We start from the raw sequence: 27,296 nt of genomic DNA on the forward strand, positions 1-27,296 counted from the left end.
CTGCATGTCCTTGCTGCCCAAACTGTGGTGATTTTTCTTTCATGTCTGTCTCCTGCCAAACTGACATGCATAGGACAGGGTCCAGCGATGAGTTATTTTTATATTTCCAGTGCTCAGCACAATGTACCTGTTATATAACCGGCATTTCAAGTGTCCTTTGCTTGTTTTGGTCAGGGACTTCAACAAAGCACTGAGTTGCTACAATACAGGGAGGAAACCGCTCAGCCTAAGGGAAGACTGGAGAAGAGTGGGTGCATTTGGGTTAATCTTTGTGGGCATCTGAGGGAGCATGTCAGTAGACAAGATGGCTGGCATCACAAGGCTTCTGAAAGGCTGGTCTGTCTGGGGATGGTTTGACCAGGTTCTGGACGGCAGCATGTGTTCAGATCAGTGACAGTGGACCCTCTGTTCCAAAAGACCTGCAGTTAGATGAGTTCCAGTCACCTAGATGTAAATCTCAAGGCCCCTACATGGTTCAGACAATAGAAAATATAGCATGTGTTTAAAATACTTCGGACTTCCTCATCTGTTTGCTTGGTGGAAAATGGCTTCAAGGATATGCCTACATCATTGTTAGATGGTTGGAAATATATGGTTGGATATAAGTCAGTTGGAAGGAGAAGGATGCATGTTTCTGACTTAAGATGATACAAATGTATAGAGGTTACTCTAACCCGTGGAGAAAAAGTCAATGAGGATAAGAGCAAGGAGATAATTACAACAGCTGGGGAATGCTTTGAATTTTAATCAGCTCACTTAGGTAGTTGTTTCTTTTCTTTCCATCATAGTAGGTTATTTTGAAGGTAGGTGACATTTTAACTGAAAAATCAGGAGGGGAAAAAGAAACCCTCTTTTCATCTTACTACCACGGATAGATACCCTCTGGTGTCAGAATATATGGCTAGTATTCCTGTGCATATATAGACATATTACAGGGCCAATATCCACTCCTAGAAATCCCGTTCTGAGTGATCAGCAGTCATATCAGATTAGTTGATGGCACTTTGTTTACACAGTTTATGAAATTGCCTACTGTTTAGGGTTTCTTTATTTAATGTGTTTTATGCTTGAGTCCTATATCTGCGTGTGCACCTGCGGGCCAGTATAGGGCATTGGATCCCATTACAGATGGTTGTGAGCCATCTTGTGGTTGCTGGGAATTGAACTCAGCACCTCTGGAAGAACAGCCCAGTGTTCTTAACTGCAGAGCCATCTCTCCAGTCCCTTGTTAAAGGTTTTTTGTTTGTTTTTTTTTTTTTTTGCTTATTTGTATTGTTTTGTTTTGTTTGTTAGTAACATGGTTTTCAATCACTACATTTTCTGCATGTTCTGTTGGTCTGTTTGTAGTTATGGTACTATAACAGAATACCACAGGATGTGTAATTTGCAGACAATAGAAATTAATTCGGCATTCTGTCTAAAGGGTGGGAAGTCCAAGAATGTGGTGCTAGTATCATCCCATGCACACAGAACAAGGGAGTGTGAGAGAAGAAACATGCAAGAGGGGATCAAACTCTCCTGTATAACAAACCTGCTCTCCCATTAACCAAGCACTTGGCCAAACAGCATTATTCCGTTTTTGAGTCCAGAACTGTCACAGCCTCATTTCCTTAGGACACCCTTCCTCCCAACACTGCTGCCCTTGGTGATTAGGTTTTCAACACATGTCCTGGAGTTGAGAACTTGTTCAAGTCATAAGGGCTGTGTTTACTTCTTTAGGTTGTTTATGACCATTGAGGGAGGTTTCCAGATCTCCCCCACTATGCTATAAATGGCCCTGCACAGAAGAACTTTATACAGGCATACATAGCTGGCCAGATGTTTCTAGCTAAGTTCCTCTAGGTGGACTAAAAGGGTGTGGACGTTTTTTAATGCATTGGGTACATTTTATTGAGTTGTCATCCGGAAACACTATGCAAGTCTGTGCACCGTCTCTGATGACAGAAGAATGTTTTCCAAAACTTTGCTAGTATTTTGTGTCTGAAGCCCTTTCCTGAGATTCATGTTTAAGAAGGTGCAAAGTGGTATTTTAATTGGTCTGTAACTTGGCACTCTAATATTTACTGAATGCATGTAGATTCTCTTATGTGCTAGAGAATGACAGTGAGTACAAGATCAAAACAGGGTCCTGGAAGTGCTGTCATGTTGTGCAAAATGAGCTGTATATGAATAAAGTATGCATTGTGTCTGGTACTGACAATCTAAGAAGACAGAAAAACTTGTAAAGTGTGTGTACACTGTGTGCGTGTGCATGCCATGTGAGTGAGTAAAATTTTAGTGTAGTAGGAAGGGGGCTGTGAATTAAGGGCTGAAAAAGCCAGGCTTCTGAATAGCAGATGAAAACCCGGTGAACAGCAGGTGGCATTTGAGAACTGGGTTCTAGGAAGTGAGGGCACAATAGGACCAAAGAAAGTGAGAAGGTTGAGGAATGCAGAGCCGAGTTACACAGTATTAAAAATCACAAAGACATTGGCTTTGAGCCTTAGCGACTTAAACTTTTATAGCTTCACTGTGAGAATAGACTGAGTGCAAGTGAGTTAGGAACCCGGGAGGAAGTGGCATTGCTGTAATTGCAGCAGATGTCTCTTAGGACCAGGATTGTGGCAGGTTCTGGATATGTGCTGATGCATGGCTATTAGAAGGAAAGCCGATGGGGCTGAATGGGGGATGAGGAACAGATAGACGGTGGCTTTCAACTGAGGAAGAAGGGATGATGATAGAGTGGAGATCAGGAATTCAGTTACAGAGATACTAAGTTGAGGGAATAGTAGTGATAAAACAGGCATGGGGTAGCAACGCTAAATGTGCAGTCTGAAAGACTTTTATTTAGGGATACAAATTTGGGATGCAGAAACCTGTAGATAGCATGTGAAGGTGCCAAATTGGATGAGGATACCAAGGCAAGTGTGGAATGTGATGAGGTCAAGGACACCCGACTGGTCCTTTTAAGCTAAAAGGGATAGAAGAATGGGAAGGAATCATGATGGAGGTTAAGAAGGGACAGCTAGGCATGGAGGAACGAAGTCAGTCAAGACTGGCAACAGAACCATCAGTTACCCACATCAAACACTAATGGCAAGGTAGCAGCATGGGTAAGAGCAGTTTGAAGCAGTTAACAATTGGCTAAAAACACAGGGTTGTCCATCTATTTGACAGGAAGCCTGGAGGAAGGCCATTTCTAGGTTTGGTGATTGAGTAATGTCATCTATTGCTTTCCTGTCCTTCTACCACCTTCTGCTCAGCCTACTAGTGACAAAAATCAGTTAAAACATGGTCGCCAAAAGTTCCACACACCACAAACTCTTGCTACTGTTCTCAAAGGCTAGAAGCCAAGGACAGTGTCCCAGGGTAGCGGCTTTGTCTTCACATGCCTGTCTGTGTTTATCAGGGAGGAAATATATTTCTCTATTGCACTCTTCTCAGACCTCCTTGGCCCCAAGCAGAGATGATGATCACTCCTTGTTTCCCAAGAGGTCGCAAAAGCAAGTATTCAGCTTTAAAATTTTTCTCTGTGGAAGTGCCGGGGATAGAGAGTAAAAATGACAGTTAGGGAGCCAGCAAAGATGGGGATCCAACCTTAAAAGCTGTAATGACATTTATTGCCCATTAGAGCTTTTGCTTATTTGTGATTTTGGAGCAAGTGATTTGGACTGAGTTGGTGCTGCCATTTCTACTACATGATTGTTGACTTTATACGTAGTGATCTTTACAAGTTTTTGTTTTTTACATTGTCAAAAGTTTCCTTTTAGTTTTCCTATTTTTTCTTTTTAGTTTTCTTATTTCTATATATGAGACTTTACACAGTAAAATGATATATATTCAGTTGCCATTTTTTCATTTAAGATATTTTGCTTTTTTATACAATATATGTTGGTGACCTCTAAGAGCAAGGAGCTAGTATTTGTATGGTAGTCTTTGATAGCAACAGTTCTAAGTCTCTGTCTGTCTGTCTGTGTCTGTCTGTCTGTCTGTCTGTCTGTCTCTCTCTCTCTCTCTCTTCCCCCCATCCTTCCCCCCTCATCTTCCTCTCTCCCTCTCTTTTTTTCTGAGACAGGGTTTCCCTGTATAGCCCTATCTGTCCTAAAAATTGGCTCTGTAGATCAGGCTGGCCTGGAAGACAGAGATCTGCCTTCCTCTGCGTCCCCAGTCCCGGGATTAAGGTTGCAAGTTACCACTGCTTGGCTGTAATCACCCTCTTTACAAGGAGGAAATAGAAATGCAGAGAGGCTAAGCATCCTGCCCCCTGCTGATGTATGGTGGAGCTGCAATTGAACTATGCTGTCACCTCGAGATTCAGTCATTTTACCATATACCATAGTACTGTTCAATTTTTAATTTATAAAATACCTCAGTACAAACAAGTGTTTTTTGGATAGAAATTCCCTCCCTTATCCTATCTTGAATTAGTTGTATACAAATTTGCTAATCTTTCTATACAGCTCTGTGTGTCAAGTAAAATAGACAGCTTTGTTTCTAACCTTTACTTCTGTTAAACTCCTGCTTTCACCTCCTCTGGGTTACAGCTACATATGGGGTTGCCGGATGAGATGGTAAATATATTTAATTTTTTGAGGCACTCACATGCTATTTTGCACAGTGGCTACACTAGTTTGCATTTACAATGGCAAATGCCTGAGGTTCTATTAACTCTGCCTGATCATCAGTGTTCTATTTTACACTGGCCATCTCAGTGGGTGTGCTGAGGAATCTGATTGGGTTTGTATTTCCCCAATGGCAAGGGATGTTGAGCAGCTTTCATCTTGACATGTTCCTATTGATCATTTGTGTATGGTTTTTTTTTTTTTTTTGTGACCACTGTTTATGTCCTTTACCCATTTTCTAATTTAATTGCTTGTATGTTTTGTAGTTGAGCTGTGGCCTTTTCATTTTTTTTTCTTCTAGAACTTTTAAGCTATTTGGATCTTAATTCTTAAAGTCTTAAAGAATTTTCTCAACGATCTTTAAAATAGGTCATATGGGTTAAGTTTGAAATAGCATTAGGCTATAAGGTTAACTCAGGGAAAAATTAACAATTCACATTCATATCTATCTTTCCATGAAATTTCTGGGAGGGACAGGGTATAAGTGTACATCTTTCTGTCCATGGGTGTAACTTTTCTGTTGCTAAAAGACCATTTAAAAATTTCCTGACATACACAAAATCTGTTGTTTAGTGTATATTTTTTAAGTAGCCTGTGGGTTTTATGTGGCGAATATTTACTAATTACTGTGCTATCCAGTGAAGCTAATTTTAGATGTACCTTATTAGTGAAAGCATTTGGCCCATTAGTTAATTGCAAGTGAATATGCAGCCACTGTTCTGAGAATATGTAATTTATTATTACTTGGGTTTTGCTTTAATTTTCTAATTCCTAGTTACTGTAGATAACTACCAAGTCCTTTTTATGTAGTTACATGTAGAGCTGAAATTATAACCATTGCTATAAGGAGGTTATCTTTGTGTTTTAATCTTGCATTAATTTAGCACTTTATCATTCTAAGTGTCCCTGTGATTGCCTTCCTTATTTTAATGTTTATATGTTACTAAGTGACCACAGTCACTTCTTCCTGCTCTAGTGAAAATTCCCATTCCTTTTGCTCTGGCTGGCATGCCAGCCTCCTAATTTATGCCCCATCTTTGTACTCTTCACTTGGGACAATTCTACCCCCCCCCCATGTGATCAAATTCTGATTCAAACACTGAACTTTCCATGCTACTCTCCCCAACTTCCCACTGTATTCACTACCAAAATTCAGGTTTAAAAGTCCCTATCTGGTGTGTAGTGTTGTCTCTCTCCCAATGGTAAAACACCTGCCTCTCCAACTTCACTGTCTTTTTCTTTACCCATGTCATCGGTGTTCCCACTAAGAATGGACACTGCTTAGAACGGTGTTACATCATGGAGCATGGTGACTTTTCTAGTTTACACTTTCCTTTGCAAACTTTTCAGGTTCTGTAGTAAGGTGTCAGGTGTTTGTGATGCACACAACCTGTGTTTCATGGTTAGGTGCAGTTACCTTCCCAGCTATGCAAGTCAATACTTGTGTGTGTAATGTGTGCGCCCATGTGAATCCATTGCTTAGATCTTTTAAAAGATGGTCTGTGCCGGGCGTTGGTGGCACATGCCTTTAATCCCAGCACTGGGGAGGCAGAGGCAGGCAGATTTCTGTGAGTTCAAGACCAGCTTGGTCTACAAGAGTTAGTTCCAGGACAGTCTCCAAAGCCACAGAGAAACCCTGTCTCAAAAAGACAAAACAAACAAACAAAAAACAAAAAACAAACAAACAAAAAAGATGGTCTATGTTACGTATTGTTGTGGTTGATTCTCTCTCCCTCCCCCTCTCCCTCCTGCCTCTTTGTGTGTGTGTGTGTGTGTGTGTGTCCAAGTGTGTGTGTGTGTGTGTGTGTGTGTGTGTGTGTGTGTGTCCAAGTGTGTGTGTGTCCAAGTGTGTGTGTTTCTGAGTGTCTGTCTACAAAAGCTGTACATTTTATCAAATAGGAGCTAAAACTCATGCTTTTGAGTGCTGAACAGTCTCTCAATGATGTGTTAAATCTGTTTGCTCCCATCTGGTTGCTAATTGAGAGATGGGAAATTACCTTGGCTGGTAGATGTTGTGGCTCTGGAAATTGCTGTCATTCCTTTGAAGGTGTTTCTCTTGCAGTATGGACTCACCTACCTTTCCCAGGCCAGTTCTTAGTGTAGGCTGGATCAGTGCTGGGAGACTGGCAATGCCTCCATGAAGGCCTTAGGGCTTTCTCTTGCAGAATAAAATATTTAATAGAAGTAGCAAGACAAAGAAGGACCATTCAGGAGTTCATTCTTTGGCTTTCAATTCCCGCCCTAGGAAACGTATCCATTATGAAATCATGAATTTTCCAGTAGTAAAGTGTTCATAATAACCATATAAAAGCTATGAATCAAGGCATTGACTTCATTTCTTTCTTTAGTGAAACAAAAAGGATTGACAACCAGCTGCTGTTTGCAGATGAACTAGAGTAAAATATTTGCTGGAATCTACCTTGTCCATCCAGTTTATCCTTTTCTTGGTTTCTGGATCTGTTTTGTAGTGGGTGTCATATGTTTGAATGTGGCTCCTTTGACTTCAGTGTTTATTACTTATTGTTTTATCTGTGCTTGTCATCCAAAGAAAATTTATACAAATGTTTAAACATTAATCATGAATGGAGGGAAATTTTCTTACACTTGGCTTTCTCTTTTTCAATGCACTCCATCTTGCTATATCCTGTGATAGTCCCACAATACTACAGTCTATTTTTCTACAGTTTAAACTTTATGATTTTTTCTTTGTTCACATTCCTAAACTGGAAGAATTAATATTGTGGAAATGGCTATATTACAAAAATTAATCCACATGTTTATTACAATATCCACCAAAATTCCAATGTCATATTTCATAGGTTAAGAATTAAGCAGTCCTAATTCATGTGGAACTAAAAAAAAGACCACAAGCAATCCAAAGGAGTAAGGAACATGACTGGAGGTATCACAGTTTCCAACCTCAAATTATACTAGAGATAGTGACAAAACAGCCTGGCATAAAAACGTACACTTGGATCAATTGAATAGAATGAGGATCTCTAAATAAACAAGTGTGGAGCCTAATTCTTGACAAAGGAGGCAACAAAGAAAACATGCAGTGAAAAAATAGTGCCGGATTTCTACCTACAAAAGAATGAAATTAGATTCCGGTCTTTCAGCCTGTATCAAAATCAACTCAAAGTAGATCAAAGATCTTAATGTAAAACCCAAAGCTGTAAGAGGGAAAGAGTAAATATTCCTGAAGACAGAGTAGGCAACATGTTTCTGAACAGAACTCAGTGACACAGGATCTAGCCCAAGTATCAGCAAGTGAGATGTCTTGAAATCAAAAGTTTGTGGCTCACAAAATGGGAGGACATCTTTGCTAGCTATACTGCCAATGGGTGGCTTTATACTCCAAACTGCAAGAATGAGACACCAAGGAAATAGTCAATAAAATGGTCTCGTGTAATGGACAAGTCTCAATAAAAGACAGGCATAAGACTAATTACTATTAAGTGTTAAATCCCTAGTCATCAGAAAAATGTAAGTTAATTAAAACTACTATAAGATACAACCTTACCTTAGTCAGAATGGCTGGCATTAAGAAGAAATCTGACAAGTGCTGGTGGGGATGTGGGGAAAAGGGGACCCTTACTTATTTCTGATGGGAATGCAAATCAATACATTCTCTGGAAATCAGTTTGGAAGTTCCTAAAGATAAAAGTAGAACTTCCCTATGACCCAGATATTTATTCCACTCCTGGGAATATACTTGGAAAAGTCCATTCCTGTCCCAGAGGTTCTTGATATCTGTGTTTTATTGCTGCTCTATTCATGTCAGCAAGGAAAGCAAACCAACCCTATAATGTCTATTAACAGATAGATAATGAAAATGTGGTAGGTATACAAAATAGAGTAGTATTCAGCTGTAAAGAAAAGTGACATCATGGAGTTGCAAAATATATTGAGGTCACCCAAACTCGGAAAGAAAAGAATACATGTTCTCCCTCATATGCAGATCCTAGCTTAGAGTTTATGTGTGCATGTTTACATGTATACATGTAAATAGTTCAAGTATGTATATACTGTAACTTTTAGAAGGGACACCAGTGGGGGCCTATGAGGTGATGAGGAAGGAAGAAAACTACACAGGCAGAAGGACAGGAGTCATCAGAGAATATAAAGCTATTTTTTCCAGTTTCATTGTTTTCTTTCTCATATCTATAAAAATGTAAGTGACCAAGAAAATCTTAAGCCCTGAGTGGAGCTTCATTGCTTCAGAATGGCTGTTGTGAAGTGTAGAGTTTGGGATTGAGCAAGTGTGTGTTTGAGTGGTTAACTTAAACCAGCTGTGTGCTATTTTTGTGAGTTAATTAGAATCAAGTGATTGTGATATAAAATTGTGAAAAATTTGGTCCTTGGGCAGTGCATCTCCCATTTTACTTGGTGTCACCAAGTGCCTTTCTGCAGTACTCATGATGTATGTGCTTCTTTATATGACATTTACTTCTATAACCACGTTAGGTTCCTCTTAGCACTGAGTGAAAACACTAGGAATGTTGGTGAAGCAATGCCTGCTAGGCACTCACTGTTTCTGTGTGCTCGCTCTCTCCTCATAGCTCAGGCTCAGCTTTGAACTTGTCTACCTCTGACACTGGTTCTTTTTCTTTTTCCTTTTACTGGAATCTCTGGTACAGCGGAGGGATGATGGCTGGGCATCAGGCTCACCACCTGCCATCTGCTTTCCCATGACCCTCAGAGGGATGATGGTTGGACATTTAAGTTGCTTTTATGAAGTGACAACATAACAATAATGCATTACCAGGATTAGTCCCAGCATCAGTTTGGGAGGCTGGAGAAGACAGTAAAGTATTGGCCTAGCAAGCCTGAGAATCTACATTTAATCCCTAGCATTTACATGAAGAAGCCAGACTGGGGAAGGTAGACAGGCAAAATAGCCCTGGGGCTCACTAACCAACCAGTTTAGCCCAACAGACAAACTCCAGGTCAATGAGAGACCCTGTCTCAAAAGTCACGGTGGACAGTCCTGAGGGATGACATCCACACTTGACCTCTAGCTTCCAAACTTGTGTACACATACTTTCTGCTCACATGTGTCTCCACACGAACATGCACATACTTGGAAGCCAGGTGTAGAGGCACATGTCTGTTGTCCAGGTGCTCTGGAGGCTGAAGCAGGAGGATTGCTTGAGCCCAGGAAGCTGGGCAACATAGCAAGATTCTCTACCTTTCAAAGATCAACTTTTTGGTGAAGTCAATAGTAAGGATAGGACTGGATGGACGTATCAAGGGTTCCCTTAGAACCTTCCTAAAGTAAGCGCCCAAGGCAGGTCAGGGGGATGGTGACTGAGAATGGGTGAGTGTGCTTTGGGGCAGGCTGTGGATTAGAGTGAGGATGGTGTAGCTCTTCTGAGGCAAGCTAGGAAAGGTCTGCAAACCTGTGATGCTATTGGAGGCAGTTCTGGAAAGATGTCCCAAGGAATCCTTGTATCTTCAGAGCTTGCTAGGTCATGACTACATTGTAGCTGTGGCCTAGAAAAGTTGGTCTGTTTGCTCAACCCCCAATTGTTTCTGGAGATGTCTCTGTCAGGGATGTTTTTGCTGACAGGGCAGCAATTTGGTGAATTTATATTCCAAAGATCTACTTTTCCATTCCTCTAAAGGCAACTAGAAACTATTGGCATAAAAAAATAGAAAGCTGAATGGGTGTTTGAATCTGTAACATGTGCTGTAACTGTTAGTAAGGAATTTCATTTAATTCATAGACTTTTTAAGAGTCAAATTGCCTTGTGAGAATGGTGACTTAGTGTCTCAGTGTATATGGTGAGAGGATGTATTAACAAAATTAGACATTTCCTCCTGGCATGGAAAGAAAATTGATTCAGCAAACATGTGTTGAAGCTCACTCTCTGCTCCTTGCTTTGTAAAGTTCAAGGGACAGACTTTTGGATTAGGAAGGCTTCTTTCTGTTCTCAGACCTTAAAGACTAGTTTCCAATATGCTCATGAACTTAACTTAACTTGTTTCTGTTTTGAGGCATGAACTTAAGTGATAACAGCAGGGCCTGGCAGGAGATGCTTGTTGGAGAAGCCTTGATTCTCAACAGTGCAGCTCAGATTTAGTGAAATTTTGAAGGTACTGGGTGTGAAACTCACAGCCTCACACACACCAGGCAAGTGCTCTGCAGCTGGGACAAGCCAGTGAACACAACATTCTGGCATTCTATGAACACAACATTCTATGCCATTGATAAAATATGACACCAATCTTTAAAGGGCTGATGCTACCAGCATGAATAGCATGGAGAGACTTATTAGTGCCAGAACACAGGGAGAAAACAATGATTCCAGCATTTTGAAGATTGTATAATGAAAGGGAAATGAAGAGAAAAATCAGCATGAACAAGTCAGAGTGTCCAAGTTGAAAGACAAGGAATCCAGTTTGAGTGGGGCTGGGATTCAGGAGGGGTGGGGCAGAGCATGAGAATTGGAGTTTTTTTTTTTTTTTTCATGTAAGTCTTTGATTAGAAAATAAAAGTACATGAAGTAGACCTGCGGGGTGGGGTGGGGGGAGTCGGAGGAAAGGGGGAGGGGGAGGAGGAGGGGAGACTGAAGAGTTGTGACCAAAGAGTAGAGTTTTTGGGAAGTGCACATTTATGTGGTGTGACCATTCCATAGTGTTGCTAAGTCATCAGAGGATAAAAAGCATATACACACCACAAGTAGCTGGAAGCCTTTTTCCAGCAACACTGTTAGAAACTTGAGTAAGAAACACTCCTCACATTAAGTTTGGCAAATAAACTCAAAGATGAAAAACATAGTAAGTGCAGTGCCACCTGCTGTTCAGCTCTTAGCATTTTTATTTAATGGATCTCTCCAACTTTTGTTTCTGTTTTGAGTGCTTTTAAAATTTCAACTATTTTTTTTTAATATGCATGGAGCAATTTTCCTGTTTCAATGTTAAAATGAGGGGTATCATGTCAGTTTACTTCTGCTTTGATCACAATTTTACCAAAGGGTTATGGACAATAGGCATTGTGCTAGTGACAAAGGACACATTTCAAACAGGTCACTTAATGCAGAAGCTGGTCTCATAGTGGCACTTGACAAATACTAGAATGAATTTGTTTTAACTAGAATGAATTAAGTTTTAACTAGAACTTAAACAGGGTTATTTTCTGCCCAGTGTTGGAAATTCAAATTTGTGGGGAAAACCCCAGAGCTTGTGCAGGTAACAGATGATTCTCTGTGAATTTGAAAAGATGACTCACATATGTCTTAATTTACAGTAGTCTCCCATCTAGACTTCTTTGTCCTACAGTGGAAGTTTAAAAATTAAAAACAAAAATCTACCCTGACAGAATCACCAAGCCCTGAAAGCCGCCATATGGAAGAATGTGTGACACTGGGAGCAGACACAGTCCATAGTATCATACCCAGCATTTTCTATTGAACAGCCATGTTGATTTGGCCCCTGTCTGTCCAGGAGTAGCACATCTGACCCTCCCAAGGAGGTTGCGAAATGCTTTTGTCCTTCCTTTTTGTCCTTTAACAAAAGCGCTTCCCGTGCCCCCACAGAGCCTGTCTAGTGGCTGTGAGTCCCTCTTACAGATTTAAGCACTCACACCAGTGAGTCTCTTTCTCAGTCTGATTTGCTAGCCGGGTTTAATCTGTTCTGTGTAGTGCCTGGCAGCTTACAGTTCTCCCCCTCCCCATCCTAATTCACTGAGAACAAGCATGAGGGATGTGAGCGTGAACATGGCTGCAGTTTCCCCTGCCTGAGCTTGCTTCGATCCTTTTAAATGACTATACCAGGAGGATTTCGCAGTTGTACAGAAACTGAGATTTCTTCAAAGATCTTTATCAATTCTACACTCACACCCCCGGCTGGCTCAGAAAGGCACTATGATGCTACCTTATTGGCACTGCTGGTCGTGGGATCCTACAGCCTTTGTATAATTCCTTTGTTAGCCACGCTTACTAGGAAAAGAAGTAGGTCGACTATTTCTCTTCTCGTTTGATTCTTTGCTTTGTAAGCATGCTTAAATTTTTACTAAATAAATTGATTTTTAGAACCTCTTGGTTGTTAGCTTTGCTACTTGTGATTTCTGTTGATTGTGGTGTTTCTCGGTTGTATTTATGTGTATTTAAGATGGGAAAGGATCTGTTGGGAACTGGTTTTATTGTGTGTTTTCTGTGTTTGGAGACTTAAATTATAATTCAGCTTTTCAATGCTCTGTTTTGATTTTATCCTATTACCAATGACTATTTGATTTAATATCTGTAGGTTTTGTGTATGTGATTGGCAGTTGTGCAAATGTAGAAAAATTACTTCCTTAGAATTTAATCGAAAGCATCAGATTTTTGGTTGTCTTCTTCAATTGCAGTTAATATATGATTCATAAAGAAGTGTTAAATGTGTAAGTGCTTTTTTAAAAAAAAAGCTACCTTAAAATATGAAAAAAAATCATTTTGAGCCAAAATTGTCTTGCTGCTGTGGTATGGGGGTCTCGTTAGGAAAGAAATTAATCTTTTGCTGGAGATTGTGCCTCCTGGTCAGCTTCAACACTGGAGCACTTTGAAGGACGGTGCTCCCTTCCTTTGCCTGCTTTCTCTTTATGATGTGGTGTTAGTGGCATCAGTTAAGAATTTTATAGATAAGCATAGTGCTGTTGGGAAATTGGATTCTGGTCCTTGGGACTTGGGGATCCTCAGAAACAATGTTACCAGTTATATGTGGTTTGAACAAAGATGTATAAGGCAATTTTTTCATATCTGGGAGTTGATGAGGTTTTTTTTTTTATGAGTACATAGGAAAAAATTAAAGCAAAAAAAATGATGACCTCCTTTGGATATATTAGTGTAAAGATTGAATGCAGTTTCTATACCAAATGAGACAGCTCATTGTGCAATTTGGAAGCAGATCTTGAGAAAGTAGTTTTGCCACATTAGCAGGACTATGAAGACTAGAGATTTCCTTCCTCTTTCCCTTTGGCCACAAAGCATGTTTATTTTTGAGAGACAGATGGTATGGGGCAATGACAGAGGCAAACTAAAGCTATTTGCACTCTCTCAGCAATAGATCAGAAAGACTAAATAAAGAACTGGGCCATCCTCTCTTCTACTTTGGTGGCAGCCTGGCTAACAGGAAATGATCTATAGGAATGGGCCCTCACCTGGGACTTGCTCTAGTTTCTATTAACTCATAGTGAGTTGTATAGTCATCTTTTAGCGTTAGTTTTTGGGTCTGAATGGGAAGGAAGAACTGGACCAACTTCAGCATCCTTCCAGCAGCATGCCTCTGATTCATTTTCTTCACCGCGGTACAACGATGCCTCATCATTTGGAAGGAATGCACTTTGATTTGCCCAACTGACCAAGTGAGCAGGAGGATGAATCTTGCTGATCCTGAGTTTTGGTTTTCTTGTGGCAAGAATGGTTAGTGAGTATGGCTGGCCATATCTGTCAACATGAGAAAGTTGATAAGAACCCATAGTGTCAATCCTATCTCAGGCTGCCTCCAGGTTCAGAGGAAAAGGTTGGTGTTTGACTAGTGATGTCTGGCACAGGCAAAGAATAGAGGTGGGCAGTGTGTGGTGCTGACTGTAGGTCACAAGACAGGTTGGTATGCACATCCTTCTGAATGGACTACTTCATGAGGCAATATGCATATGACTATTAATCTTTGTTGCCTTTTAGTATCTTTCTATGATGTGTATAAGACATTCTTGTAATTACAAAGCTGAATATTTGCTTTTGAACTTTAGAAGTTTAGAATTTTGAGTGATTTGATTTTAAATGAGGTAGCAGATAATCTGGCACAGTGGAGAGCATTAAGCCAATTCACAAAGAATTCCAGAAATGAGCAGAGTGTTGATGCATGTAGCTCAATAAAACAAAAACTCATTTCAACTTAGACACCAGAGTGTAGTAAGAAATGCTAGTTTGCAAGTCCAACACTGGGACCAACGAGAAGCTCTTTGCTAGGAGGAAATTGCTGCTTCTGAAACTATCACTACATTCTCTTTGGGTTCTGTCATCTCCATTTCTTAGTCCACTTGCAACATACCCTGTGCTGGGGAAATGAAAATAAAGAATCTAGAGAAAAAATTTGTTGCTATAGCCTAATCAGACAGCTACAACTTAGGAGGACATTAAAATAGGACAGCTCTGGATGAGGACACTATTAGAAGCTGACAGGATGCTGTGTCAGACACCATGCTAGGAACTGAGTAGAAGGTACAGAAACACTTCAAGAACCTCAGGCCTCGGAGTAGCATTCAATCTTCCAAGTTGGAATTTATTGAAAAGCAATGTGCCAGCCAACAGTAAAGTGCTTGGAAAATTGAGAAATACTTAAGTGTTAGGTCATACAAGTATGTTCGCCTTATTCCATCTGGTAAAATTGGTGCTCATACAATGGATAGTCCTAGAGTGTGAATATTTGCCCCCCCCCACACTTCATATAAATGTGTGTTTATAAGAATGTTTATGTATATTTGTGTCTGAGACCAGTATATTTTATCCTTGAGATACGGGTTTTTGACTCTTTCCCAAGGTTGATGGAATCGAGTGCTGCTGTCAATAATGAGCCTTCTAGAGTAGAGCCAAGGCCCGGGCAGTGGTGGCACACGCCTTTAATCCCAGCACTCAGGAGGCAGAGGAAGGTGGATCTCTGTGAGTTTGAGACCAGCCTGGTCTACGAGAGCTAGTTCCAGGACAGCCTCCAAAGCTACACAGAGAAACCCTGTCTTGAAAAACAAGAGTAGTGACAAGGTAGTTTTATTTCCAGAACAGAGTCTACTGTTCTAGGAGGCGAGTAGCCGTAAGATACACGTTGTTCACTTCAGTGAGAAATTCTTTTAATTGTTCTTTGTAAGCAGCAGATCTTTGTATCTAAAGGTCAGAAAAGTGAGGCATGCATCGAGAGTTGTGGAACATCTTATATCTTGTTCATAAATTGAACTGAATTTCAGTTTTCAAAATTGGTACAAGTGACTAACATGTTGCTGAGAGGAAAAAAAGTTGCTCCAAGCCTAGCAAGTCTGAAGTCCAGTTGTTTTAACAAAAGGGGCTTCTTTGATGGGATTCGAGTCAGTAAAACACCAACTGAAACCCAATGCCCTCTTGACATGAAATGTTGGTACTGTTGCCTCACTGTGTTCTCTAACATGTTATGTCGAATGGTACTCTACCTTGTCCATTAGCATCCTTCCAAGTTTGGAAAGCCCCACTCTGTAGGTTCTGGGCAAGTCAAGAATTGGAAAGCAGTGCAGAAACTAGGCAGAAGCTTGCCAGCAGGAGGGCACATTTGTGCTGATCTAATATTAGGAATGCTATCTGGGCATGAGGTGAGCTAACAGATGGTTCAGGGTACTGATACTGTGTGAGGACTAGGAAAGCATCTGTGTGTGTGTGTGTGTGTGTGTGTGTGTGTGTGTGCATTGTCAGTGGGGGCTGAGGTCGTTTAGCCTAAGGAATAACTAACTGTTGACCTCACGTTAATTATTTGTTTGTGAGCAAGAGAAATGTATCACCCTTTGCCTACAGTATGAAGAAAGGGGTAAAGTCAGTAATGAAACCATTTACAACCCTGCTCCACAGCGCATATACTAAAATTAAAATGATGCAGAGACAGTAACTCATGGAGCATTCTATACTGGGGTGGGAGTGGGGGACTGGACGAATACAGTATTGAATGGTGGGATAAAACTGGATGCCTAGAATTATGTGTTGACAATTTCTTAGAGAAAATAAAGGTTCAGGGCTGTAAGCAGTGGAGAGATTTTGTGTTTTCATATAGATGATTTTCACTACATACATGAGTCTCTTCATGTATTTTTTCACCTTTGTAATAGGGTAAATGCTGGCATCCCGACTTCTCACTTCAGCTTCTTTGGAGACCAGATTTTATCCTTGAAGTCCCTGAGGATTTTGTCTGTTACCAATTTTTTTTTAAACTTCATTGACACCTGCCACTTAGAGTCTGTATTGTTTCACAGAGAGAGGGATGCTTTCCTGTGTATGCTTTGGGTGTGTTTGTTACACAGCATGGGTGGCCATTTATCTTCCACCTTCTGAGATAAAAGCCAGCTGGAAATGTGCATAAACTTGGGGACTATACAAGGAAACAAAATGTATCTTTCTGCATTCTGGGAACAGCATTTATTTTGCATAATTTAGGCCAGAAACTACCTCTGCATTCTTGAGCCTCAGTAATTGTTGTGGTATTGTAGTCTCTCTGGGATGAATTTGGGGGCTTGTATTTGTGTGTTAAATGGATGTGATTTTCTGTTTCGTTATAGCTGGTAATGCTGCTGTCATCAAGTATGAAGAGAAAGCTCCCAAACAAGCCTTCCAGAATGGGTCAGGAGCCTTATATCTGAAGCCTTTGGTCCCCAGAGCTCATGCACACTTGCTCAAAACTCCTCCAAAAGGTATTGTCTTCATGGTGATGAAAAGAAAGCTAAAGAATTTTAAACTCTGTGGCTTTAAGGGAGTCAAATTTTGACAAGTAGGTTTATGGTACATATAACAATTATTTCTATGTTTAAATGCTTGTTGAGTAAGAAAATCTTAGCAATGAGATTCTCTTGTTTCAAGTGTGCAAATTCTATAGATAAAATCAAATAATAAAAGTGAACAGGTAGGGGCTAGAGAGATGACTCAGTGGTTAACAGCACTGACCGGTCTTTCGGAAGACCCAGGTCCAATTCCCAGCACCCGTATAGTGGCTAACAGCCGCATGTATCTCCTGTTCAGGGGATCTGATGCTGTTTTCACTTTATATCCCAGGCTGCACAGGTCCTGCACGCACATGCACACAGACATGCATGCAGGTGAAACACCCATCACATAAAATAAGAATTAAAGCAAATCTCAGGAATCAGCAGGTAGAACGGAGATGTCCGGGGACGCTAACAAACCTAGCATTTACTTATTCTAGGATGATCCCCTTAAATGAGATGGAGGAATGAGGAGCATGGCTTATTTCCTATCTGCGCCCGTGGTTCATGTCTGTTAGCTCTTTGTGTCTGATCCTTCTGTGACAGTCACTTTGCAAGTGCTGTGGCTACCAAGAGAGCATCAGTGTGCAATATCTGTGTATACTTAACCTGCAGTGTTTCCAAGCAGCAGCCTTGTCACAGCTGAGAGCATGGCAGAGCTCTGCTCATAGGTCCTTGAAAGCCTGTTTAGCTGGAAGAATAGGGGAGACCCATATTTATATCAGAAAATTGGAAAAGTAGCCAGCAGCCACTTCGGCATCCCCTCCCAGTTTTTCTCTCTGCATGTAAACATGGTTTATTTTCAATCAAAAAACAGACCTGCTTTTGTTTCAAGGAAAGTGAGCACAATGGTTTAATCTCTGTATGTATGTATTCCTCGTATGTAAAAGACCCTGTGATGGCTTGAGGTTTCTGACCTAGCCTACATATGTAGCAATGCTCTTTTTTTTTTTTTTTTTTTTTTTTTTTTTTACTTGGTTGAAGGGGAAAAGTGAACAAAAATATAGGGTTGGGGGAGTCCTGTTTAGGGGTAGGTTATTCATTGTGCTATCAGGATCATTTTTGTCTTATATACAGCTTTAAGGTATCAGAGGGCCCCTGCTAGGATGACATTAATGTTGGACACCGTGGCTTTTTAAGCCATACACTACCCCTCAACAGTAACTAAAAGTAAACCCTGTGGTGGAGCTTTGACCAGAGGTGACTTTCAGAGGATGATTAGAGACCCCACTGATAACTGCAAAACCGGGCAAGCTGACGGCTAAAAGGCCTGCAAGTATCTCATAGAGGCTTGATTTGAGAGGGAGTCCCTGCTTTCCATTTATGATGGCCACATACACTCAAGAGATTATCTTCTCTTTAAAATTCCACAGATGGACTATGGCAGTTCTAGACAGTCAGCTCCAGATGGCTAGTCACTTGACCGTTTGATGTCACATACAGGCTCTTGGAGCTCTGCAAGTGTCTACCTGTCTGGTTCCTGGCTGCATTTTTATATTGCACCAGTCTGGAGAAAAAGCTCCAGTGTATTTCTTCCTCACAGCTGCTGAATAGAAGGCAGCCCCTTGGGGAGGCGCACACCCACAGCCCTCTTGCACAAAGTGTCACCTGTTTCCTATGTGCAGTAGAATAGGGAAAGTATGGGTTTAGTATTGCTAAATGATGCGTCTCCTGGCCAGCCTGTGTGTAGCTTAAGGGTGGAGTGTTCTCCTAATGTGTGGGACCCGGGATTCAGATATTAAAATAAATAACAAATAAATTATGATTTAAATGAACTTTGGTCCTTGACTGCAAAATATACCATGCCTTGTCCTTTTGAAAACTGATACTTAGTTCATAGTGGTTAATGAACATCATTCTTATTATTAACAAATTAGGTATTTACAGCATCATCTATACTTCAAGAAGTGTGCTTGATAAAGTTGTTTGCATCTTGCGATTTTCTCAGTGGTGAGCTGGAACCTAAAAATTAGAGGGTAATTGAGGGCTTTTGAAAAAAAATGAAAGCACTCTTATTTACAAAATGGCTTGAGTTTTGCCTAGTATTTCCAATAAAACTCGTGTTTTATGTCTCTTTCACATTCTAGGTCCTTCAAGAAAGAGTCTATTTACAGCTTTTAATTCAGGCAAGTGACCACTTTAAGCATGAATAGATAAAAATCTTTGCATTTGAAAAGGAATGATGAGACATACCGGAATTTTACAGTGGTTGGGTTTTAAGTTAAAATTCAGGCCTTAAGGTATCAGTAAATAACTGCATATGACAAGGCATTTGGGAAGCATAGCTGATGAGCCTTCTAACACAGAAGAGGACATTTTATTAGATAGATTTAATTTAAAGTATAGATGTTATTTTAAATTGGATCATCTTTAATTATAAAACTGTCTTAAGATGTAGTTTTTAACCCCTTGTATTAGCTCGGCAGCTCTGTATTTTCCTGGCCCCTCACCCCCGCCCAGGTCCCCTTGGTTGGACATACATCCCTATAACTTAAACACATTTAACTACATTGAGCGTCTCATACTCCCTTTTGAGGAGCCACAGATTTTGTAAAATGTATTCAGTGAAATCCCTGTGTATGGCGTGCAGGACCGTATGCAGTCAGCCATGAGCTACCTACACACTCCTGTTTTATATCACAGTGATAGTACAGTCCTGTGGCTTTTGAAGCCCACTGTACATCAAAACAGAAAGCCAGAAAAAAAGGCCATGTTGCAGCCTGTAAACTAACTGCTAACTAGGCTCTCATAGTGTCAGCAAGGATGCAATTGTGAGCCATGTGTTTTCCCCTGGTTGTAAACATGGTTATTTTCACAACTCAAGGCTGATGTGAAATTCGCTCGAGTCTAATGAGGAAACATTGCCATGTGTGGCTTTTGAAGTAAGAATACTTGTAAATATTGAAATCCCATTTTGTCACATACCACAGAGATCAGTTTTAATGAGTCACCTGGTGTAAGTGCAGTAACAATTAACCTCTTGAATGTTTGAGTTGGTTCTATATTTCAGTTCATGATTCCATTATGAACTGTTTTACAGTCATCTCTGTGATTTTCTTGTGAATTTTCTTTAACATGGCATTAATAAGCTAAAGCACCCTGCACATTATAGTCACTTTGATAACCACATTATTTAAAAAAAACCTCCATACTAGTTTCTGGTATGATCCACAACATAAAAGTCCTGACCCATACCATGGTCAGCCTCACATTTTACTTAATTTTTTATTTATTTAATTTACTTTTCAATTTTAATTTCATGTATTTATGTTATTTAATTTTGTGTACTTTGCCTGGATGTAAGTCAGTACCATATGAGTGCAGTGTTGTGGGAGGCCAGGAGAAGGTATCCGATCCCCTGGAACTGAAGTGACAAACAGTTGTGAGCTGCCATGTAGGTTCTAAGAGCTGAACCCACGTCCTTTGAAAGAGTAGGCGTGTTTTAAACCCGCGAGCCATCTCTCCAGCCTCTTTAATTTTTTGCTGGGAGAGGATGAAATATTTGAAATGTGCTATCATTGTTTCAGTTTAACAGTTGAAGCAATTCTGTTACCTTAGACAAGAAGGACATAAGAAAATGACCTTGTGAGGCTCCGGCGTTGGTGAAAATCTTGGTTCTCCACTTCCTATTTGTGGCCTGACTTTGGCTACTTCTTCAGCTCCCCCAGAGCTCGAGTTTCTCCTTTGGCAGCATGGGAATGTTTAGCAGATAAATCCCAGTGCAGGAATCGTTTTTGACAGTGTAGACTATTTTCATCCCAGGCTCTCAAATGGTGGCTAACCCTGCTGCTAGGGCTGACGAGGTTGACAGTTCTCGTTGTTGCTATACTTTTAGTGGCTTTATTCTAGAGGTGCCCCGCCCTGCCCACCCCATTCCAGTGTTGAGCTCCGTGAGCTCCTCAAAGCAAGTGGGAAAATCTCCCCAAAGCCATGGGCCACCTTCCTGGGGTATAGCTGTTGTGATTTATTTAAAGCTTATGACACTGTGAGATTCTAGGCAACATTGGCTCTAAATAAAATGTGCTTGCTGTGTATGAGGAAGATGCCACACACCACAGCATACTATTATTACCTGGTTCCGACACTCATGGGAGCTGTTTGGGATGCCATAGGCATCCAAGTTGGGTTTATCCAGTTCTCTGGTTTTGTACACCATCCCCGTGAGGTGCCATGATGTCTGCCCTGGAAGTCGAAATGCCTGTTCCGTCTGTGCCATCTCATAAATATAGCCCGTGGCTTTCTGCCTCTCCTTTCTCCAGTGTTGGGAGGTGGTTGAGGGCGGCAGACCTTCTCTGGGGAGGTGATGAAATGCTGCCACACTGTGCACCTGCCATCTTTCCTTGTTGCATGTTCATGATCTCAACTTTGCCCTCCTGCTGCAAGGGCAGACACCATTTACATACATGAAAAATGTGTGCCTCATTAGGAGGAAGGGATCATTTAGTGAATCCTACTGTGACAGCGGCCACTTTTTTGGCCGGGAGCTACATCTTTTCACTCCAGGCACATGAATGTATTCCAGACAGAAGGGTTTTTTACATGTATAAATGAACAAAAGCACCATAAATACAGCCCTGAAGAGAGATGGTCTTTCCTGGAACACAGGTGCAGTAATAGAGATTAATAACTATGACAGTATTTGATTTGAGCTTTGTTTTGTCAAAATAGAAAATATAACCACACTTGATCTTCATAGCACTCTCGTAAAAAAAAAAAAAAAAAAAAAAAAAAAAAAGCCAGTAGGCAAAATTCATGGGGAACCAAATAAGACCCCAAAATAGCTAGAAACAATCTTATGAGGGGGGAAACAAAGATGGAAACATCATGTCTTGCTTTCAAGTCTATCAGTTTGTAATTAAGATGGTGTGGGACTGGCACAAAAGTAGATACAGAGACCAATGCACGGGAACAGCCCAGAAATAAGCCCATGGGCATACAGTCCACTGAGCTTTGACAAAATCGCCCAAAATACCCAGTTAGAAGAACTATAGTGTGAGGAGAACTAGATGTCTATGTCCAAAGTGAAACTGAACCTTCATCTCACCTCATATACAGAAAACAACTCAAAACAGATTAAAATAAGACTTGAAACTGAAAAGCTCTTAGAAGGAAATGAAAGGACAAAGCTTCATGGCTTTGTGGTTGATCGTGATTTCTTGGTTTCATACCAGAAGCTCCAGACAAGCAAAACTGTATAGGTGAGACTATACAGAGTGCCAACTTCTGCAGAGCAAGGGAGACAGACAGTAGCATGACAGGTGGCCTACAAGAGGGAAGGAACCGACTGCAGGCTGTATACCCAATAAGGGCTGATCTGCCAAAGTGAAATCAGGATGTGGAAGAGAACTCCCATGTTCTTTGCAGCATTATCCCCAATTATTGGGTGTAAGACTAGCTTAAATAACTGTGAGATAAAGATGTGGTTTGTCCATACAGTGTGAAATACTACTCACAGTACTATACAAAGGAAATGGTGCTGAGGAGATGACTCGGTGGGTGAAAGTACTTCTGTGACAGCATAAAGACATGTAGTGTGAGCATCTCTAATCTGAGCACTCTTACGGGGAGATAGGAAGTGAGATAGACAAAAGGATCTCTGCAAGCCCTGACCCAGGTAGCCTGTTGTACACATCAGGAAAGAAAGACAAAGAAAGAAAGAAAGAAAGAAAGAAAGAAAGAAAGAAAGAAAAAAGAAAGTCTTGAACAGTGGATGTCAAAGACTAATGCTTGAAGGTTGTCCTCTGTCCTTTCCATGCTCACTGTGACCTGTGTGTCATCTACAGGCACAGTGAACAACAGCATACTGATGCCCGAAGGCTGTCCTCCTTTTGCCCTCTCCATGCACACTGTGGCCTGTGTGTCACTCACAGGCACACAATGCACAAGATGGAATCTTGCTGACTTTGTTTACATTCGGGTATCTAAAGTAGTCAGAATAGTAGCTTGAGAAGGTGTGATGGCTTCTGGGCACTGGCAGATGCTTGCCAAGGGATGGGAAGTTGCTGTTTCAGTTATGAAAGATTAAGACATTGTTACAACACTGTTACAAAATATGTAGTTAACAGGCACACATGCTTAAAATTTGTTGAGGGTAGATTTTGTTCTTGCTACAATAGCATAAGGTGAACACATAACAAGACAGGGAAAAATTAAGGCTAGGAAACACACACAAACAATGTTAACTGACTTAGAACTGTGCACTCTCTTGTTTGGCCAGATGTTTTGGTTTGGTTTGGTTTGGTTTGGTTTTTCTTTTGTCCTTTATGCAAGTACCTAGTGGATGGCAAATATAGAGCAGGAGCTTACACACAAGAGTGTAAATTTAGGAGCCAATGAACAGAGCACAGCCTTAGGGCATATATGATCAGAATGAGCCTAGGAAGAGATTGCCTTGTTTATGCTTTTCAGAATTCTTTAAAAGGAGGAAATGGAGGCTAGGGAGATGGCTCAGCAGCTAAGAGATTTGCTATTCAAAAAAACAACCCCCCCAACAAGAAACCCAAAACCCCACCACCACCAGCAAAAGCTAACTAAAGTTTAATCCTTATGGATTGTTCCATTTTAAGCACCAGACTTTTATGCTGATCCTTTCAGACTACAAATAACACCTGGCACCTTTTTTCTTTGCACTCATGCTGCCGGCCACCAGGGGGCAGGTGATGTTTGGGAAAGAATTGAAACTGAGCAGTTTGAGGCTTGGTGTATTCGCAAGCTTGAACTTCTGTGTGCAGGCAATTTTACAAACATTTGGCTTGGGTTTTTCTTTCCATTGACATTATTTCTATTCTTTCATGTTCTTGCTGCTTTTATGGGAAAGGAATTAATAGTTACTGTGTGTGGGATAGTTTAATGATAGGTTTAAGTAATTTTTCTTATTTTAAATTTTATGTGTGTAGGTGTTTTGCTTGCATGCATGTCTGTGCACCACATGCATGCATGAGGCCCAAGAAAGGCCAGAGAGTGCCTTGGATTCCCTGGGACTGGAGTTAACAGACATGTTAACTGTCATGTGGGTGTCATGTGGGTGCTGGGAACTGAACATGGGCCCTTTAGAGGAGCAGCCATTTCCCAGCTCCTTAAAATAAAGTGTTTTTTGTTGTTTTTTGTTTTTTGTTTTTTTTTAAATTTGGTTTTTCAAGACAGGGTTTCTCTGTGGCTTTGGAGGCTGTCCTGAACTAGCTCTTGTAGACCAAGCTGGTCTCGAACTCACAGAGATCCACCTGCCTCTGCCTCCCGAGTGCTGGGATTAAACGCATGCGCCACCAATCACACATTAAAGTGTTTAATAAATATAACTAATTGGTGAGTGGGGGGCTTATGTCTTCCTTTGAGTAGGACAATTTAGAGTTTACTGTTAACAATTCCCACCCCTCACAAGAAACCCAAACCCACCCAGAAATAAAAAAAAAAAAACCACACACCCTTGACTATATGGATGATGTTGTATCTATTTGTAATATATTTTTTTAATCATTCAGTTTATAATTTAGATGATCACTGATATCTCGGGTTTTCTTTTTTGACATGCTTTCATGTTTTTGATAACATTTTAAAAAAATATTCAGAATTTGGGGAAAGAGTTTAGACTTTTTAAAAATAATAACCTGTGATATAGCATAGGCAAATGACACCTAAACGTCTGTTTTTTGGTAATTGGTGCTTCTGTTGCCATGGTGAGGTTCATTTAGGAGATCCATTGGCTGTGGGTGTGTTCACTCATCTCAGCAGTGACCCTCTGTGTATTACTGGTTTGGTTGATATCCTCAGACATGGTGGGGTGTGGGAATCCAGTGAGGAGGATGAATTTGCTTTTTGTCCATTTTAACATTTAATGAGTTGTTTAGGGTTTAAATTGTCTTTGTCTTCTGGTGTTTTTTACTTCCTCTTAGAAACAGACCTGGTACAGAAATCACACTAACCTTTCAGTTTTAGTGAGGTCCTTGTGAGAATTAGAGCTGGAATTTTGACAACCTGTCACTAGTGTAGTAAAATGTTTTTTGTTTTGTTTTGTTTTCAAGCAATCAGGTTTGCATATAACATTATAGGTAAAATACCCGGAGACTGCTCAGGGGTAATGATGTGAACCTGTGCCATTAAGAAAATTAAACCAGTTCATTGCTTTAATGAAATCTTAAGTTTTGCCTAGTTAATAAACAGACATTAGGCATATGAGGCAGTTAAATTCCCTTAACCCTGTTCCAAGAGTGACTGGATCTGCCACATCATTGGCTGTTACATAAAGCTCCTGAGACCACCCACTTTCTCCTCCCCTTTCCCATCCCTGATGGGAACCACAACAACCCATGGCATGTACAGTGTGATGTAACTCAGGCTGCTTGCTTCCGGACCTGCTCCTCACAGCTCTTGCTCAGAAGGGCATTGTTTTTTTAGCTACATCTGGGAGTGCAAACGGAAGCCTGGAGCCCTGGGATAGCTAGCTCTGGCTTTCTTTTTCCTTTGGGTGGCCTGACCTTAGCTATGTAGGCTTGTTTTTCTCTGGCTGTATCTCTTGGCCTGGAAGAGTACTGAGCTGGAAAGAGACAGCATGTGATAGTCTCTGGAACCTGCTTCCCCTGCGAAGTCTTCCCACTTGCTCTGAAGACATGCTGTTGTCTCCCAAATTCTCCTTATCCACCATCCACGTCCGCCTAACTGCCAAAGGACTGCTGCGAAACCTACGGCTTCCTTCGGGGCTCAGGAAAAGCACTGTCATTTTCCACACAGGTTGGTCATGCACAGATCTCTGCTCAGTGGCTGCTTAGGGGAGGGACGTACTGATGAACTTGCAAATGCTTCTCAGATTTCTATGGAGACAGATGATTGGGAAAGAAAGCTCTCTTTAACGAGAGGCTTAACAAACAATAAGCAGTTTTCTCTTGTGTTGAGCAGGAGGGTGCTTTTGTTGTGTGGAGGCAGCTGTAGGCTTGTCTGTGTTTATGGATGCAGGATGGTTGCCTTGGAACTTTCTGGCACTCTTGACCACTGAATCGGTAAAGACTAACACCTGTTAATTCACATGTGTCTTGAAATGATTTTTGGAAATAGGATATGTGATTTCTCTTTGCACTGAGAAAGGAGATGGTTTCTGTGGTTTTGCATTGCAGTTTCTCATTGAGATAGATTATTTCAGTATATGGAAAGATGTCCACATCAAACACTCGTAAAAACATCCCGATGCTTGAGAGGGGCCAGTAAGCGGTCCACAAATTTAGTTTTCTGGTATTCCCAGTAAAAACATTTGTGGACGTAGAATATTGCCCCCATGTCTGTGTTTGCAGTTGCTTTTCATTTTTCTGTGCCCAATATGGAAATCACCCCAGTGCCTGCCTTCAGGCATCTGTAAGCCCATCTGCCTGTGTTCAGACTGCATTGCCTGGTGATGCTGCCTCTCACTTTTCCTAATGATTGTCATGGTGGTTAATTAAGTTCATTTCATTCTGTGATGGCCCAAGTGTCCTTAGAGTTGGTTGGGTCTACTGTGTGTCGGCTTTAACAGGCTTGCTTCATGGGCATGTGAATTTGAGATCCCCGCCCCCCATGCTCTGTGTGTGTGTGTGTGTGTGTGTGTGTGTGTGTGTGTGTGTGTGTGTGTGTGTTTCCTGTGTACCTCTTGTTTTCCAGCTGGCTCGTTGCTGTCCCTGGTGTTTTTTTTTGTTTTTGTTTTTTTGTTTTTTTCTGACTGCTCTTCGTTTTCCCAGAGGCATTTGCCTTCTCTGTGGGATAATCCTGTTTGTTTGTTGTTTTTTTTTTCCCCTCCCAGCATCCCTTCCTTGTTTCATAGCTCCCCTTGGCCTGGCATTTGGGTTGGCTGGCCTTTCCTTCCAGGTCTGGTGACTAAATGAAGGAAGCTGGTGCCAACTTCAGTTCCTTTTTCAGCCCAAATGCCACTGTGCTTCTTTTAGCCATAAAACTGAAGAGGTGGAGACCACGAGTGGAGCGAGTGTCTTCTGAATCCTTGACTTTAATTGCCTGCACCCCCCAAATAAAAAAGGACAAATACATAAAAAAGTGAGAAATACAAGGGTGCTTTGTTATCGCTGTTACTGATTTTTTTATGCCATGTATTTTCATTCTATTCTTTCCTCTCCTCCAGCTCTTCCCAGTCTCTCCCCACTCCCTGCCTACTCAAACAAGTGTGCTTTATGTTAATAATATTTTCTATGGTCCCAAATAGCCTCAAGCAATTTTAATATTTTTTAATTTTAATATTTTTTTAAGTAATGTAG

General features: G+C 40.9%; 1 protein-coding gene across 5 annotated transcripts in view; it reads left to right on the plus strand.

Moving 5' to 3' along the window:
• The window catches only part of Mtus1 (microtubule associated scaffold protein 1), a 143,254-nt gene that overhangs the window by 64,496 nt on the left and 51,462 nt on the right, over positions 1-27,296 (plus strand). For 3 of the 5 annotated variants that reach the window (XM_027391193.2, XM_035452665.1, XM_027391195.2), the window contains 2 exons: positions 16,870-17,001; positions 19,158-19,196. In XM_027391193.2, coding sequence (XP_027246994.1) covers positions 16,870-17,001; positions 19,158-19,196 — 171 coding nt within the window. Of the gene's footprint in view, positions 1-16,869; positions 17,002-19,157; positions 19,197-25,585; positions 25,795-27,296 lie in introns of those variants that run through there. The other 2 variants (XM_027391196.2, XM_027391200.2) reach the window with 2 other exon arrangements.

Source organism: Cricetulus griseus, assembly GCF_003668045.3.
Source record: "Cricetulus griseus strain 17A/GY chromosome 1 unlocalized genomic scaffold, alternate assembly CriGri-PICRH-1.0 chr1_1, whole genome shotgun sequence".
In the NCBI taxonomy this organism is placed as follows: domain Eukaryota; kingdom Metazoa; phylum Chordata; class Mammalia; order Rodentia; family Cricetidae; genus Cricetulus; species Cricetulus griseus.